This window comes from Coregonus lavaretus (genome assembly GCF_964263955.1).
Source record: "Coregonus lavaretus genome assembly, chromosome: 4".
Classification (NCBI taxonomy): domain Eukaryota; kingdom Metazoa; phylum Chordata; class Actinopteri; order Salmoniformes; family Salmonidae; genus Coregonus; species Coregonus lavaretus.
Window position 1 is genome coordinate 69,863,242 of NC_139991.1, and position 17,789 is coordinate 69,881,030.

The window sequence follows — 17,789 nt, forward strand, 5'->3', positions numbered from 1 at the left end:
GAGTATCATGTAGTAGCCTAAACCTATCAATGTTACATTTAGCTGGGTGACTGGAATATGAATGACAGTCATCCAGTATGCAGTCATAGAAATAAGGCCATGCTCATAAAAAAATCAATAATCTTCCCTCATTTTAAACTGCACCGACTGCCACTGTTATTAAAGTAGTACAAAGTTAAATATTTGGTCCCATGTTCATAGCAAGCAATGACTACACTTGTGATTCTACACATTTTTTGGATGCATTTGCTCTTTGTTTTGGTTGTGTTTCAGATTATTTTGTGCCCAATAGAAATGAATGGTAAGGGAGACCCATGGAGCGGCGCACAATTGCCCCAGCGTCGTCCAGGGTATGGGAGGGAATGGCCGGCAGGGATGTAGCTCAGTTGGTAGAGCATGGCGTTTGCAATGCCAGGGTTGTGGGTTCGATTCCCACGGGGGGCCAGTATGAAAAAATAATGTATGCACTCACTAACTGTAAGTCGCTCTGGATAAGAGCGTCTGCTAAATGACTAAAATGTAAATGTAAATGTATTGTGTCATTTTGTAGTCACTTTTATTGTAAATAAGAATATAATATACTTCTAAACACTGCTACATGAATGTGGATGCAACCATCAGTACAGATAATGCTGAATGAATCGTGAATAATGAGTGAGAAAGTTAGACACACAAATATAATTGTCTTAAGAAGTTTAACATTTAACAACTAAGGAATATTTTTTCATTTATCTCATTTACTTCTCAAACCCCGGCCTGGTCGGCTTTGTCTGTTTCGCAAATGTTCCCAGAAGTCCTGCAATGTGTCGCCTCTGGGTTTAGAAACACTTAGTTGGTAGGGAAGTAGTTGGTAGGGAAGTTCTTCTTCCTTTCCCCCTGTCCTTTTTCTGTCAGAAAGTATCATGAATTCACACTCCAGAACAGCCCGTGCAATAGATGACAGCATGCACCTCTAACGTATGTTTGCAGACCGCCATAATACCATAGAAGAAGAACGAAAAGAAGACCACAGCCACAAAGTTATAAACTCGCTTTTTTTTCCTACAATGTCTCTTCTTAAAATACGAGTTTAAGGCTAACCGTAACCACACTGCAAATCCTAAATTAAGACCAAAAAGCTGTATTTTGTTTTCATACATTTTTACGATATAGCCTATTTTGACTTTGTGGCTGTGGTAACTAGTGACAACCGAAGACTGCCTGCCTTCCGGTCATGTCTAGAAGGTATACACAGATATGAGACAGATATTTTACCGGATGTATAAATGTGAAGCATCCGGTTGGCGTTTCCACTCACCACCAAATAGGGTGGTGAAAGGAAGCCCAGTGGCCGGGAATGGGAGAAGATGGATTTGGGGCGACATTCTGCTAATTTTCTCATCGATGAAACATTTGATCTCCATAGTTTTCTGTTTCCCAAACTAGAATCTGTTACGGACAGCGTGGACTAGGTTTTTTTGTAGACTTTGTCAAAGTTAATTTTATTTTAAATGCGTTGTTTAGAAGGAGTGGAAGGGCGAATTGAGTTAGTGCACACGGGCACTTCAGAGTAGGCGTTGGAAACAACCGCCTGTGGTCTATCTTGGGTTAGTTATAAAAAATCTTCGGTATACAGTTTGTCATTTTTTTGTTGCATTTTAGCTAACCCTAACTCTTTTCCTAACTTTAACCTAATAATATCCTAACCTGTTACGTTAATTATTCTAATCTGCTGCGTACGTTCTCCTAATTTGCTACGAAAAGTCAATTTTGACAAAAACTGTATCCCTTCTAGCCAAAACCCTGCCTTCCCACGTTTGGGACAACTGCTTCCATTGTTAGACGGAGTCAAGACCATTTTAGTATCTCTGACGACTAGCGTCCCATTGCTGGCAGATGCTAGCTACATAGTTAGCTTGGTTGTTATTCTATGCAAATTAGTCTGAGGGCAAAATGGCTACATTTTACAACATGTACCAGTCAGAAACAACATCGATTATGGCCGTTTTCGTCGAGGCGGCAATTACAGAAATTAACAAACTTTGGCCAAACTCTTACGCTAACGTTAGCAATCCGGAGAGAGAGGTGAGCTAAAGTTACGTCAAGATACTGCTAAACTACGTTACGCTGTCTAGTTGCTAGCTAGTTTACCTAACGTCGGTTTTTAAGCACATGATGTAACTATGCCTAAATTAGCTAGCTAAGTTAGCTAGCGTCCTGTAATTTGCTTCTCTAGCTGGCTAACATTAGCTAGCTAGCTACTAACGTTAACTAGTTTGCTAACTTTATTGGTCTCACGTCCTCTTTGCTGTAGCAGCATATAGCTAGCTAGCTATTAAGGTAACATTTTTCAATTTCTCTACACAGCTTTGCACAATTATGAATCTGATGATGGAGGAGGCTATTCGTAAAATCTGCCAACTATTCCTAGTGGCTTCCTCGAGTTTACTAAATGAGAACGTGAAACTGAAGACCAAGGTCGAGCAGATGACCCAGTTGTTTCAAAACAATACACAGCCTGGTAAAAGTATGCTTATTTTAACGCTCATGTAAAAAAAAATATTGAAATTGCCATTAGGGTTGGGTCAGTGCAATCCGGAATCCTAACCATTTAAAATGTCAACTTCATTGGGGTAGGGACGTCCCAAGGAACTGGATTGCACGGACCACCATATATATTGGTAAATGTATTTTACTAACTAAATTAGACTAGTGTCCTTTCCAGCTGGTCTATTTGTACATCAAGATGCCTAATGCAACAGAAACAGGACATATATAGGCTCCGGCTCAATGGGGCGTTCAGTATGGAGCGATTTCAGTGCCAACAGAAACTGTATTTGAATTCAATATTTTGAATGTAATGGACAAATTGAATCATTCATACAGTGAACTTGATTTTCATGATTTAAAACTGAAATGAATTAATACAAGACAACGTATTTTTTATTAATGAAATTAGTTTGGTATAATCCTCAAATGTGTAAAACCTGCTTAATTTATAGTTTTGTGTGTATATACTCATATTCCTTTTATCTTTAGGTCCTGCAAAGGTTTGCAGTAAACCCACAGAGACGTCTTCATTGGAGAATGACTCCTCTCTGGGAGACACAGATGGACTGAATACAGACCCCTCCCCAAGAGACACCGAATCCAACGTTGAGCATATGAGAGCTGCTCTGCCAGAGGGCAACGAGAGAGACGGCCATGAAAGCCAGAAAAACGGCAATACTACTAGAGGGACACGATCCAAAGAAACCAAACGCTTCAAGTGTGATATTTGTGAGAAGACCTTCAGCCGGAACAAACGGCTGGTACAACACAAGCTAACTCACACAAGACCCTTCAAGTGTGATGTTTGTGAAAAGACCTTCAGCATGGAAGGGTCACTGGAAGCTCACACGCTAACTCACACAAGACCCTTCAAGTGTGATGTTTGTGACAAGGCCTTCAGCCGGAACCGCTTGCTGGTACGTCACAAGCTAATTCACACAGGAGAGAGGCCATTCGCTTGTGGTCAATGTGGCAAAATATTCAGAATGTCTAAGCAGCTCGAACATCACATGTTGCGTCACAGAGAAAAAACGTTCAGTTGCAAAGTCTGTGAAAATACATTCTCTACCAAGAAAGATCTGAAACGACATCAGCTTGTTCATGCAGTGGAGAGACCGTTCAAGTGCCTGACTTGTGGAAAGGGTTTCACAGCAAAGAAACTGCTTATCGAGCACGAGAGAATCCACACCGGTGAAAAACCATACAGCTGTGCTGTATGTGGGAAGAGTTACACACAGAGTGGTGGCCTGAGTTATCATATGCGAACACATACAGGTGAACGTCCACATTCATGCTCAGAGTGTGGTAAAAGCTTTATGACTAAATCCAGCCTTGAAAGACACAAGGTAATTCATACAGGGCAGAAACCATTTACATGTGAGACATGTGGAGCTGCTTTCGGCCATAAAGGAAACCTTGTGAGACACCAAGTGCTTCACACAGGCGAGAGACCGTACAAATGTAAAGTGTGTGGAACAAGCTACCTTCAGTCCACCCTCTTAAAAGCTCACATGCACCGTCATGGGGCAACCAAACCATTTATGTGTGACCTATGTGGGAAGACTTTTATGTACAATTTTCTAATGAGACGACACCATCTAAAATGGCACACAGCTGAAGGAGAGAAGCAGAAAGAACGACAGAGAAGAGAGAGAACGAGAGAGAGACCAGGAACCTCAACAAAGCCATTCAGTTGCAACATATGTTTGAACGGCTTCAGCTCCATGCTAACTCTGAAAAACCATCAACGAATTCACACAGGACTAAAGCAATACTCTTGTTCCATTTGCGGAAAGACCTTTGCCTATAAAAATACTTTTGACTATCACATGAGACTTCACAGTGGAGTGAAGCCATACGCTTGTAAATACTGTGAAAAGAAATTTGTTCTTAAGCAAGCCCTTGAAGGACATGAGCGTACCCATACAGGTGAAAAGCCCTTCAAATGCAGTTATTGTGACAAGACTTTCTCAGTCGGCACCAATCTCAAAAGGCATGAGCGAGTCCACACGGGAGAGAAGCCATTCAAATGTGATGTCTGTGGGAGAGGTTTCGGCCAAGCCAACAATGTCAAAGCCCACATGCAAGTCCACACTGGAGTGAGGCCTTACTATTGCAAGAGATGTGGAAAGGGCTTTTCTGACATAAGACACTACAAAAACCATAGCTGTAATGGTGTGGCAGCGACACGCGATCAGTCTCATAAATCTTCTGACCGCACTTTCAGAAATAAGAAAGAAGGTAGAGACAGGAGTGCTTGCCATAATGCTGCTGTTATGTAGACTCAGTGATATAATCTCTATCATTCATAGTGGGGCAACTTCCTGCTTTCAGACATCAGGAACAACAGGGATGTATTCAGTAGGGTGAAAAGTTCTGGGGTGAGTTTCTAGGAAGCCTTGTAGAAAATGAGATACAGGCTGCCGTAATGCTTGGAGAGCTTAGGGTCAATGTTCATTCTCATGGAGACATTGTTTATTTCTGACAGTGTGCTGAATTGTTTACGATATTTTTTTTTCTATTGTGTATATCATTAAAAACGTAATTTGTGAAAATATCGAGCTAGGTATTCACTTTTTGTCTGTCAGCTACATAGGACCGCTGGGTGATTGTACAACGCACTAGGTATCCTCCTTTCAGGTGACTAATTGGGCAGGAATTTAAGGAATTATTGTTTTTATACTTTACAAAAATATATACATATACACTGATGCCAATTTATTAGGTACACCCATCTAGTACCGGGTCGGACCCACTTTTGCCTCCAGGACAGCCTGAATTCTTTGGGTCATGGAAACGTTGCTCAATTGGTATCAAGGGACCTAACGTGTGTAAGGAAAACATTCCCCACATCATTACACCACCACCACCAGCCTGTACCGTTGACACCAGGCAGGATGGCGCCATGGACTCATGCTGCTTACGCCTAATCCTGACTCACAGGAACTGGGATTCGTCCGACCAGGCAATGTTTTTCCACTCCTCAGTTGTCCTGTGTTGGTGATCGCGTGCCCATTGGAGCTGCTTCTTTTTGTTTTTAGCTGATAGGAGTGGAACCTGGTGTGGTCATCTGCAGCAATAGCCCATCCGTGACAAAGACCGCTGAGTTGTGCATTCCGAGATGCCGTGCTACACACCACTGTTGTACTGTGCCGTTATTTGCCTGTTTGTGGCCCGCCTGTTAGCTTGCACGATTCTTGCCGTTCTCCTTCGACCTCTCATCAACAAGCTGTTTTCTCCCACAAGACTGGATGTTTTTTGTTTGTCACACCATGTTCGGTAAACCCTAGACGTTGACATGCGTGAAAAGCCCAGGAGGCCTGGCACCGGATCATACCATGCTCAGTTGCTTAGGTCACTCGTTTAGCCCATTCTAACGTTAAATCGAACAGTAAGTGGATGCCTGTCTGCCTGATTTATATACCAAGCCACGTGACTCACTGTCTGTAGGAGCGAACCAATTTCGTGAACGGGGTGGTACCTAATAAACTGGCCACAGTGTATGTCTTGGCATTAAAATGCACCTGAAGCTCTTTTTCCTGATTTCTACACTTTACACTGACTTTCAGTGGCACCACCACTCATGGTTTTCTGTCTGTTGGTGCTTGGTTTATTTACATTGGGGAGTTCAACAACCTTGCATCAGTCCTACTTGTATAATTACATTTAAGGTGCTTAATAGTTTTAAGTTAACTCTACAAGCAGCACCTTAGAATTGTTTTATTTGACCAGGGAAGTTAACTAAGAACACATTCTCCACAATGACCTGGGGAATAGTTACAGGGGATGAATGAGCCAATTGGAAGCTGGGGATGATTAGGTGGCCATGATGCTGAGAGGGCCAGATTGGGAATTTAGTCAGGAAACCGGGGTTAACACCCCTATGGTAAGTGCCATGGGATCTTTAACTGATCACAGAGTCAAGACACCTCTTTAACGTCCCACCCGAAAGACCCTATCACTGCCCTGGGGCATCTTCTTTTATTATTTTTTTGACCAGAGGAAAGGGTGCTTCCTACTGGCCTTCCAACACCACTTCCAGCAGCATCTGATCCAGAGCGTTTTACAGTTAGTGAATACATTTTTCATACTGGCCCCCTGTGGGAAACGAACCCACAACCCTGGCGTTGCAAGCGCCATGCTCTACCAACTGAGGTACAGGGGACTACATCTCCCATCCAGGACCAACCCTGGTTAGCTTCAGAGGCAAGCTGGCAGTGGGATGCAGGGTGGTATGCTGCTGGCACAATGTAGAATAAATATTAATTTAACATTGTTCAAAACCCCATCAACAAAAACTGTTGCAATAGTGCTTACTGGTATTTTCAATGAAGAATATGTTGTGAAAGTGGACAATAGTGAAGCAATAGGTCTTGACCTCAACTAGACTTAGGCTGCGTTTACACAGGCAGCCCCAATTCAGATATTTTTTTCCACTAATTGTTTTTTTGACTATCTTTCTCAGAGCTGATCTAATTTGTTAAAATAAATAAATTAAACCTAGGCTAGCTTCACAGTAGCCTTGTCGAGTCCCCAACAACCGGATGTTCCAGTTTTCAGGGGAAATGGAAAGATGGCCTGTGACGCAACTTCTGCTTTGAACAGAAACAACAGACCGTACAGGCGAGACTCCATATTAACTCCTCCTCCACATTTACTGGATTGGTTGAACTGTTCAGAAGAGAACCTCCCCCAACAGTTTTTAGTATGTAGGGGATCTAGTTTCAGGAGTTTATTGTACGCCTTCTTCGTTAGTTTAGCTGCACAGTAACATTTGCGACCTAGCAACATTACATAATTTATAGAGGCAATGGAAATACCATTTTGGATGCTGCTGCGCTTTCTGCTCATTACGCGCATCTGTAGTGATGAAGATTCACCACTAGGTGGAGAAACAGCCCACTGAATAACTTGTAGGCCCTAGATGGCAATGGTACAGTGCATTTCTTTCCATACAATACAATTGTATTTTATTAGAATTTAATTAGTATTTTCAGGTTTATCAAGAAGATTGTGCCATATATCCTCCTCTTGATTAAGGTGACTGTCTACTATAATTCATTGTGTGGTATGATGCATTGCATTTATTCCCCTGGGATTCCCTGTCGATTGGCCATTAGTGTCCCAGACTACAAAGAAAACACCTCATAAGGGCACATTTACATTTTACATTTATGTCATTTAGCAGACGTTCTTATCCAGAGCGATTTACAAATTGGTGCATTCAACTTAGGATAGCCAGTGGGACAACCACATCTTGATCACAGTAAGTACACTTCTTCAAAGAAGCAGCTGTGAGCAAAGTCAGTGCAATCAGGGACAACTACATCTTGATCACAGGAAGCAACTCAACCAGTGCCAGGGGCTGATTGGCCATCTGGCAATTCTGGCAAATGCCAGATGGGCTGGGCAATTTTTTGGGGGGTAGGCTGGTTGACGTGGCCAGCGCCCAAATGCCTGTTATACTTACATTTACATTTTAGTCATTTAGCTCTCTTATCCAGAGCGACTTACAGTTAGTGAATGCATACATTATTTATTTTTTCCTACCCCCTGTGGGAATCGAACCCACAACCCTGGCGTTGCAAACGCCATGCTCTATCAACTGAGCTACATCCCTGCCGGTTATTCCCTCCCCTACCCTGGACGACGCTGGGCCAATTGCGCGCCGCCCCATGGGTCTCCCGGTCGCGGGCGGCTACGACAGAGCCTGGATACTAATCTATAATGAGTCTTTGGCTGATCAGTGGGCAACAGCCGCCCCCCCTACCAAGATGGGCCGGCCCGGTTTTCTGATAGGCTGAGCAGAGGCCACGCAAACTCTCATTCAAAGTCAAACAAAGAGACCTCCAAAGAGACCTCCAACTCTGTCATCAGTTAGTCAGCCAAGATCATGGATTGTAAAAAAAGGAAAGGGCGCCTATAAACGTAGAAAGAGCACATTTTACATTGTCACCTCACTCAAAACGTCCTATTTTTTGGGCGCCAATAACCAAGATTTGGTCAAACCGTAAAGTGCATTATGCTCATGATTCCTGTAATGAAAGTGTCTGCCCAGTGCCTGTGCCCTCGCTGGGGCCTGCTGCTGTGATGAGCGAGCCACTCTCCTCTCCCCGTGCGTAAGTTCTGATCGTATAACATTTCAAAATGCAATTGCGGGGGAAAACACAGCTTTGGAAGCTTCGTCACTTTGTCCTATTTGAAGAGAGGAGGGCCTCAGCTTTCTGTAGGTATAATTTTTATTTCTGAACTCAATAGCAACTATTTTACAACCAAGATATTTAATATGGCTTTGAGATATGCGCACCACCATTGTGAGGGCAGTTGTAGGCTGCTCATTGGTAGTAGCATACAACTGCAAAGTTTTTTTTACATTTTTATTTTTATTTTATTTCACCTTTATTTAACCAGGTAAGCCAGTTGAGAACAAGTTCTCATTTACAACTGCGACCTGGCCAAGATAAAGCAAAGCAGTGCGATAAAAACAACACAGAGTTACATATGGGGTAAAAAACATAAAGTCAAAAATACAACAGAAAATATATATACAGTGTGTGCAAATGTAGCAAGTTATGGAGGTAAGGCAATAAATAGGCTATAGTGCAAAATAATTACAATAGTATTAACACTGGAATGCTAGATGTGCAAGAGATTATGTGCAAATAGAGATACTGGGGTGCAAAAGAGCAAAATAAATAACAATATAGGGATGAGGTAGTTGGGTGGGCTAATTTCAGATGGGCTGTGTACAGGTGCAGTGATCGGTAAGGTGCTCTGACAACTGATGCTTAAAGTTAGTGAGGGAGATAAGAGTCTCCAGCTTCAGAGATTTTTGCAATTCGTTCCAGTCATTGGCAGCAGAGAACTGGAAGGAATGGCGGCCAAAGGAGGTGTTGGCTTTGGGAATGACCAGTGAGATATACCTGCTGGAGCGCAGACTACGGGTGGGTGCTGCTATGGTGACCAATGAGCTAAGATAAGGCGGGGATTTGCCTAGCAGTGATTTATAGATGGCCTGGAGCCAGTGGGTTTGACGACGAACATGTAGTGAGGACCAGCCAACAAGAGCGTACAGGTCACAGTGGTGGGTAGCGTATGGGGCTTTGGAGACAAAACGGATGGCACTGTGATAGACTACATCCAATTTGCTGAGTAGAGTGTTGGAGGCTATTTTGTAAATGACATCGCCGAAGTCAAGGATCGGTAGGATAGTCAGTTTTACGAGGGCATGTTTGGCAGCATGAGTGAAGGAGGCTTTGTTGCGAAATAGGAAGCCGATTCTAGATTTAACTTTGGATTGGAGATTCTTTATGTGAGTCTGGAAGGAGAGTTTACAGTCTAACCAGACACCTAGGTATTTGTAGTTGTCCACATACTCTAGGTCAGACCCGTCAAGAGTGGTGATTCTAGTTGGGTGGGCGGGTGCCAGCAGCGTTCGATTGAAAAGCATGCATTTAGTTTTACTAGTGTTTAAGAGCAGTTGGAGGCTACTGAAGGAGTGTTGTATGGCATTGAAGCTCGTTTGGAGGTTTGTTAACACAGTGTCCAATGAAGGGCCAGATGTATACAAAATGGTGTCGTCTGCGTAGAGGTGGATCTGAGAGTCACCAGCAGCAAGAGCGACATCATTGATATACACGGAGAAAAGTGTCGGCCCAAGAATTGAACCCTGTGGCACTCCCATAGAGACTGCCATAGGTCCAGACAACAGGCCCTCCGATTTGACACACTGAACTCTATCTGAGAAGTAGTTGGTGAACCAGGCGAGGCAGTCATTTGAGAAACCAAGGCTATTTAGTCTGCCAATAAGAATGCGGTGGTTGACAGAGTCGAAAGCCTTGGCCAGGTCGATGAAGACGGCTGCACAGTACTGTCTATTATCAATCGCGGTTATAATATCGTTTAGGACCTTGAGCGTGGCTGAAGTGCACCCATGACCAGCTCGGAAACCGGATTGCATAGCGGAGAAGGTACGGTGGTATTCGAAATGGTCGGTGATCTGTTTGTTAACTTGGCTTTCAAATATTTTTCGAAAGGCAGGGCAGGATGGATATAGGTCTGTAGCAGTTTGGATCTAGAGTGTCACCCCCTTTGAAGAGGGGGATGACCGCGGCAGCTTTCCAATCTCTGGGGATCTCAGACGTTATGAAAGAGAGGTTGAACAGACTAGTAATAGGGGTTGCGACAATTTCGGCGGCTAGTTTTAGAAAGAAAGGGTCCAGATTGTCTAGCCCAGCTGATTTGTAGGGGTCCAGATTTTGCAGCTCTTTCAAAACGTCAGCTGTCTGAATTTGTGTGAAGGAGAAGCGGGGGGGGGGGCATGGGCAAGTTTCAGCGGAGGGTGCAGAGTTGGTGGCCGGGGTAGTGGTAGCCAGATGGAAAGCATGGCCAGCTGTAGCAAAATGCTTGTTGAAATTCTCGATTATTGTAGATTTATCGGTAGTGATAGTGTTTCCTAGCCTCAGTGCAGTGGGCAACTGGGAGGAAGTGCTCTTATTCTCCATGGACTTTACAGTGTCCCAAAACTTTTTGGAGTTAGTGTTACAGGATGCAAATTTCTGTTTGAAAAAGTTTGCCTTTGCTTTCCTGACTGCTTGTGTATATTGGTTCCTAACTTCCCTGAAAAGTTGCATATCGCGGGGGCTATTTGATGCTAATGCAGTACGCCACGGGATGTTTTTGTGCTGGTCAAGGGCAGTCAAGTCTGAGGAGAACCAGGGGCTATATCGGTTCTTAGTTCTGTATTTTTTGAATGGGGCATGTTTATTTAAGATTGAGAGGAAATTACTTTTAAGGAACAACCAGGCATCCTCTACTGACGGAATGAGATCTATATCCATCCAGGATACCTGGGCCAGGTCAATTAGGAAGGCCTGCTCGCTAAAGTGTTTTAGGGAGCGTTTGACAGTGATGAGGGGTGGTCGTTTGACCGCGGACCCATTACGGACGCAGGCAATAAGGCAGTGATCGCTGAGATCCTGGTTGAAGACAGCTGAGGTGTATTTAGAGGGTATGTTAGTCAGGATGATATCTATGAGGGTACCCATGTTTACGGATTTAGGGTTGTACCTGGTAGGTTCGTTGATAATTTGCGTGAGGTTGAGGGCATCTAGTTTGGATTGTAGGATGGCAGGGGTATTAAGCATATCCCAATTTAGGTCACCAAGCAGTACGAACTCTGAGGATAAATGGGGGGCAATCAATTCACATATGGTGTCCAGGGCACATCTGGAGGCTGAGGGGGGTCTGTAGCAAGCGGCAACAGTGAGAGACTTATTTCTGGAAAGGTGGATTTTTAGAAGTAGAAGCTCAAACTGTTTGGGCACAGACCTGGATAGTATGATAGAGCTCTGCAGGCTATCTCTACAGTAGATTGCAACTCCACCCCCTTTGGCAGTTCTATCTAGACGGAAAATGTTATAGTTGGGGATGGAAATTTCAGAATTTTTGGTGGCCTTCCTGAGCCAGGATTCAGACACTGCTAGAACATCAGGGTTGGCGGAGTGTGCTAACGCAGTGAATAACTCAAACTTAGGAAGTAGACTTCTGATGTTTACGTGCAAGAAACCAAGACTTTTGCGATTACAGAAGTCAGCAAATGATAGCGCCTGGGGAGTAGGAGTGATACTGAGGGCTGCAGGGCCTGGGTTAGCCTCTACATCACCAGAGGAACAGAGGAGGACTAGAATAAGGATACGGCTAAAGGCTTTAAGAACTGGTATTCTAGTGCATTGGGTACATAGAATAAAGGGGGCAGATTTCCGGGTGTTGTAGAAAAGATTCAGGGCATTATGTACAGACAAGGATATGGAAGGATATGAGTAAAGTGGGGGTAAACCTAAGCGTTGGGTAACAATGAAAGAGATAGTATCACTAGAGGCACCAATTGAGTCGGTCTCTGCGTGTATGGGGGGTGGGACAAAGGAGCTATCTAAGGCAGGTTTAGCTGGGCTGGGGGATCTACAGTGAAATAGTACAATTAGAAATAACCGAAACAACAATAAGCTAACCATGTTTGGGCTGATGCTAAACATAAACAGGATGTAGTACCGTAAAAAGCAACAGTCCAGCAGACATCAGCTGTATAGCTGAGTTATCATAAGGTCCGGTGAACAGCAATAGGATAGTTCGGAGGCTGCTAAAGCACTAGCAGGTAAGAGGCCACGGCTAGCGTGTGCTAGCGGGCCGGGGCTAGCAGATGGAATCTTCGTGGTCGACGTCGTCGTAACCACATCAGACGATTTCGTCGGCAGACCAGTCGTGTAGGATCGGCGGGGCTCCGTGTCAACACTAGGTGGTCCCGTCCGGTTGACAGAGAGGTAGATAGCCGGGAGATGGGCCTAGCTCAGGATGATTAGCCAGACCACAGCGTCCATTTAGTTAAAGCTAGCTGGTAGCGATGAATCCGGAGTTAAAGGTCCAGTGATTCAGTGATTCCGGCAGAAAAACGGATATGTTCTGGGTCGATAACGCGCTGTGCAGACTGGCCGAATATGCGGTGATTAATATCCAGTGATTAAATTAATCCCGCAGAAAAAAAAAATCCAATGTTCTGGTTGAAATACTGCTAACTGTGGCTAATAGCAAGTAGCTAGTTAGCTGGCTGGCTAGTTTCAACTGGAAATTCTAGATAAAGGTAAGTCAATAATAGAATCCGTTCCACATTGAGTGAGGCGGGTTGCAGGAAAGTAAATTTTGTAGAAGGATGAAAAGTCTGATATGGAAATATGTATGAAAAATACAAAAAAAAACAGGGTATTTACAGGCTATTTACAGACACACGACAAAAACAGAACTGCACTACTTCGCCATCTTGGATTGGCTACATGCCTACTAGCAGTGGGTATTGTATTTAGAGTTAGTGATCTAGTTAATGTTTTGAGTTTCCACTTCCTCAAGTGGAAACATTCCTTAATGTTTAGAGTTTCCACTTCCTCAAGTGTTGAACCATAAATGAATTAGCCTATGATATTAGTTACTGCACATAAAGATGTATGTAATTCATCTCTATTGAACACAAATCTGACAGTAACATATAGCAACTATAGTCTGTCAACACAAAATTCTTGAAAATCACTGGATTAGGTTGCACAAAAAGCATTCCTGCTTGGACTTGTTAGATGAAACTACTTATTTATTGAACACCTCAGTGGTATATGTGTTACACTTCTTATTAAAGCACTATGTTGGCCAAATCATGGGCTGGTTCCACCAACTGTAAAGGTTAGTGGCACCAGTGACAACAGGGGAAAATGTTAGTCTGGAGCCCTGTAACACTAAGGGCTCTATTTTCGGCTGGCGCAAAGGAGGTGCGTTAAGGAGGTGCAAGTGTCAAACACACGTTAGTTTGCAAGTTCATCATGTAAAAACTGCCGCACTGGCATTTTCCAGCCCTAATACCAGGTTCGACAATTTACCTGTCTAACATCAGTTTACTTGAGCTGAGGTGGGAGGGGCGGCAATATTTGAGTTGTGGCCTTGAAAACAAGCGCAAAAGGGACCATTCCATGCAGTGCTAATGGGAAGTTTTAAGACAAAAAGCAGGTCTTAACAGTAACTCAGTTGATAATGGAATGGATTTTGAGAGCAGAAGCGCAACCTATCCAGCCATGGTGCATAGTGCCCATTGAAGGATAGATGTGCCTTTTGTGCCGGTGAATCTCGTATTTAGAAACATAAAACTATTGGTTTTGTTTAATTTGCTGAAAAATAAACTAAGTAACATTCAAATTGGATGCAATACATAAAAGACCGTAAATACACAACTTGAAGCAACCACATATTTAGCCATGGAGCATGTTGTTGTGGTCCTCTCTAGCTCAATTGGTAGAGCATGGCGCTTGTAACGTCAGGGTAGTGGGTTCGATCCCCGGGACCACCCATACGTAAAAATGTATGCACACATGACGGTAAGTTGCTTTGGATAAAAGCGTCTGCTAAATGGCATATTATGTTCTGACTGGCCAGTGAAGGGCCAAGCCTCGACACACTCACAACTTGTTTATTCATCAAAACTCAGCCCTTTCAAAGTTGTTAGCTTGGCTTTTATGACATATAAAGCTTAAGCAGACAGACAGACAGACAGAGAGTCGTCGGCGCGTAGAGTGATGTTGGCTGCTGTGGATAAAATGCCAGGGCCAAATTATTTTCCCAGTCCGCCCCTGACCAGTGCTGTAGGTAAGACTTACTATTCATCTCAGACTGGCTTCCATGCATACTGATCTTGTTGTGTCTCATGTATGTTTAGGCACCACTGTGTAAGCCAGACATAGATATGAGTGAATTATTTTTCATAAATCATGAATGGTTATTGACGCTTTTCTACTATTACGTGGGGGACTTTTCTTTTGAAATTTTCCGAAAAAATCCGTTACCCGGAAGTATTTTTATAGTGTTGCTGATGAGACGCTAATCATGTGGGAGGAAGTGATGAATGACATTGAATTCAAGCGACGTACACACGTGGGGAGAAAGAGAGCGTGCTTGTTTGAAATGGAAAAGCGTCGTGGTAGCTTTTGATAAAGAAGAACATCAACGACAAAGAAGCTGCTGGTTCGTGCTGATTGTATGGAGATTGTGACAGCCGGTTAAATGGCGTCCCTTGACAAGGCAAGAACAAGATGTATGTCAGAAGAAGTGCAGTATTATCAAAAGGAGACTTATACTTGGATTATGGAGGAGGAATGGAGGGGAAAAGAGAGGCAGAGGAGGTCTAAGAGAGAGGGAGGAAGGGTGAGCTTGAGTAGGTTAAAAATGGCAGGAAAAAGAAAGATGGCTTGTTAAAGAAGAATGGTAGAGAGTGTAAGCAGAGTGAGTTGAAGACAGGAGGAGAAATGGAAGTGAATAAGGGAAAAGTATCGGAGGTGGTAGGTGTGGTGAAGTTCTTGGAACCCGAGGCTTGCACAGAGGGTCAGTTTAAAGATGAGTGGGAGTGAAGTTTTTGGAAAAAGTGGACCCTTGCCTTTTGGTGGATCCATTTGTGGTTTCAGGGTGGGTGAAAACAGAGTTGGGTGCTGTGGAATTGGTGAGGGTAACCAGAAGTGGTCTTGTGATAATTGTTTGTGTTTCTGCTGGTCAGAGGGAGCAGGCGCTCCGGGTTAAACGAATGGGGGCAAGAGATGTGAATTGTTTTGCTCTCAAGAAAAGGGTGTCATTGAAAGGAGTGATTACTGGGGTAGCGGTAAATGTGAAAGCTGACCAACTGAAGGGGAAGATTCCCGGTGTTTGTGATGCTCGTCGTTTGGTGCGACGCAGACAGTGGCGTGAATGGAGAAACAGAAGAGTCATTGAATGTTCTTTTGAGTTTTGATGTTGAGTCTTTGCCCAACAAAGTGAGGTTAGGATATATAAATTATCCTGTACGAGCTTTTGTGCCAAATACATTACGTTGTTACATGTGGTCCTCTGTAGCTCAGCTGGTAGAGCACGGCGCTTGTAACGCCAAGGTAGTGGGTTCGATCCCCGGGACCACCCATACACAAAAATGTATGCACGCATGACTGTAAGTCGCTTTGGATAAAAGCGTCTGCTAAATGGCATATTATTATTATTATTATTACAGGTGTCAAGCTTATGGGCATGTGGCAGCAGTGTGTATGAGGGAGAGTCCTAGGTGTGAGAAGTGTGCAGAAGGGCATGAGACAAAGGAATGTGTAGCATTGGGGAAAGTAGTGGTATGTGTTAATTGTAGGGGTGCCCATGGGGCTAGAAATGTCCTGTGTGAGAGAGGCAGGTTGAGGTTTCCAGGGTTAGAGTAGTGCAGAAATTGTCATATGCTGAGGCAGTGAAGAAAGTAGAGGAAGATGGGTCAAGGGGGAGTGATCCTGAGAGGAGTGGTGTGAGCAGTAGATCTGTACCAGTACATAGGGATAAAACAACAAGTTATATAAGTTTCAGTAATATTGGATTTTTGGCATTTATAGCAATGGTTATTAACTGTACTGCAGGGATGGAACGTAAGTCACAGAAAATAGAGGTTGTGGTGGCAGCTGCGGAGAGGTTGTGGGGTGTGCGAGATTTGACATCAGACGAGTTACAGGGTGTGTTAAGTGGTGGTGTCCCATCCTTTCAGGCTGTTGGCCTGAAGTAGGACTAAATAGATTGAAATAGTGGAGTATGGTATTTTTAGTTTTTCTACATTGTATTTTTTTGTGAGTGTAGAGTTAGATGGTAGGGTGTTTGTTGCATTTTTTAAAACGTTTTTTTTTCAAGCAAAGTATAAGGGAAGTTATACTCCAGACTGGTAGGTGGCGGTAATGAAACATTTATTGGATGCCAACTGCCGTTAAACCTCATCGAAGAAGAAGCTAATCATGTGATGAGTTCGCAAATGAAATGACCACTTGTGCTGCCCCTGGCAGCGAAAAACAAGTAAGTTAACCTTTATTTATTGTAATTTAAATGAGTTTGTAGTAGTTAAGTGTTGATTTAGATTACATACTGTAGTTACCTTAATCGTTAATTCTAATGATTTTGGTAGCTTCACAGCAATTGCTAGCTAGCCGAAATGTAGGTAGTTAGCAGGCTCAGCTAAACACAAGGCCCCCTAGATACAGCCACATTTCATAGTAACGTCATGAGATTTGTAAATGAAAGAGGAATATAATGATACGAATTTAATGGAGTTTCCCATCTTCCCATTTAGACACAGCACAGAAATGCCCTTATCCAGATGGTGTGACAAAGACATTTCCTAACAGACCTGTCAACTTTCTTTGTTGTTAATTTTAAGGTTGGAACCAACATGCAGTACCTCCAGCAGGCCGAGAGGCAAGAACCATTCGTCCGCCAGCTCAGGGACAAGCTACACTATTCACAGCCCTGTGTAATGTTCAATGTAATTGCATTACTGGCTTTTTGAAACTTCATGTATTTGTATTGTTTAAAAAAATGTACAAATAAAAGGAAATGTATGGTTTAAACATGTCTTTAATGTTTATTTGTTTAAGCTGTTAGTGATAAATCCCTAAGTGTTAATACCTTTGTTTACATCATTAAGCCTTTATGTATGTGTTATGGATGACCAGAGGTGTTTGACTTTATAGTAAGTACAGCGTCATGCGATAGTCTTTATTTATGTGTTATTAAAGACTGAAGGTGTCTCACTTCAAACTACGGCGGGGGGCCAGTATGAAAATGTATGCACTCACTAACTGTAAGTCGCTCTGGATAAGAGCATCTGCTAAATTACTAAAATGTAAAATATCAACCATTCAAAGTTGGCCTTAGTGGGAGTGACCATATAATTCTATAGGAGCGAC

General features: G+C 43.2%; 1 protein-coding gene and 1 long non-coding RNA gene across 6 annotated transcripts; both read left to right on the forward strand.

Annotated features, from left to right (window-relative positions):
• The first annotated feature begins 1,640 nt into the window (after positions 1-1,640).
• Positions 1,641-5,088, forward strand: LOC311128038 (uncharacterized protein). 4 transcript variants are annotated; one of them, XM_084159985.1, is made up of 4 exons: positions 1,642-2,064; positions 2,347-2,506; positions 2,617-2,660; positions 3,019-5,088. In XM_084159985.1, exon 4 carries the CDS (start codon positions 3,144-3,146, stop codon positions 4,809-4,811), a length of 1,668 nt encoding a protein of 555 aa, XP_084016111.1. In that variant the 5' UTR covers positions 1,642-2,064; positions 2,347-2,506; positions 2,617-2,660; positions 3,019-3,143; the 3' UTR covers positions 4,812-5,088. The 4 variants fall into 4 exon arrangements, with proteins under 4 accessions (XP_084016110.1, XP_084016111.1, XP_084016112.1 ...); XM_084159986.1 differs by having other exon boundaries at positions 2,347-2,500; XM_084159984.1 differs by lacking the exon at positions 2,617-2,660 and having other exon boundaries at positions 1,641-2,064; positions 2,347-2,500.
• A 9,920-nt stretch (positions 5,089-15,008) lies between these two features.
• Positions 15,009-17,450, forward strand: LOC311127102. 2 transcript variants are annotated; one of them, XR_014613088.1, is made up of 3 exons: positions 15,009-15,151; positions 16,741-16,899; positions 17,261-17,450. It is a non-coding gene; the product is annotated as an uncharacterized lncRNA (long non-coding RNA). The 2 variants fall into 2 exon arrangements; XR_014613089.1 differs by lacking the exon at positions 15,009-15,151 and adding an exon at positions 15,797-15,925 and having other exon boundaries at positions 16,091-16,899.
• The last annotated feature ends 339 nt before the right edge of the window (positions 17,451-17,789 follow it).

Coding starts and splice junctions, on each gene's coding strand:
- LOC311128038 (XM_084159983.1), top strand. CDS start 1,933: ATGGCTACATTTTACAACATGTACCAGTCAGAAACAACATCGATTATG. Junction 2,065..2,346: donor TTAGCAATCCGGAGAGAGAG/GTGAGCTAAAGT, acceptor TTCTCTACACAG/CTTTGCACAATTATGAATCT. Junction 2,507..3,018: donor CAATACACAGCCTGGTAAAA/GTATGCTTATTT, acceptor TTTTATCTTTAG/GTCCTGCAAAGGTTTGCAGT.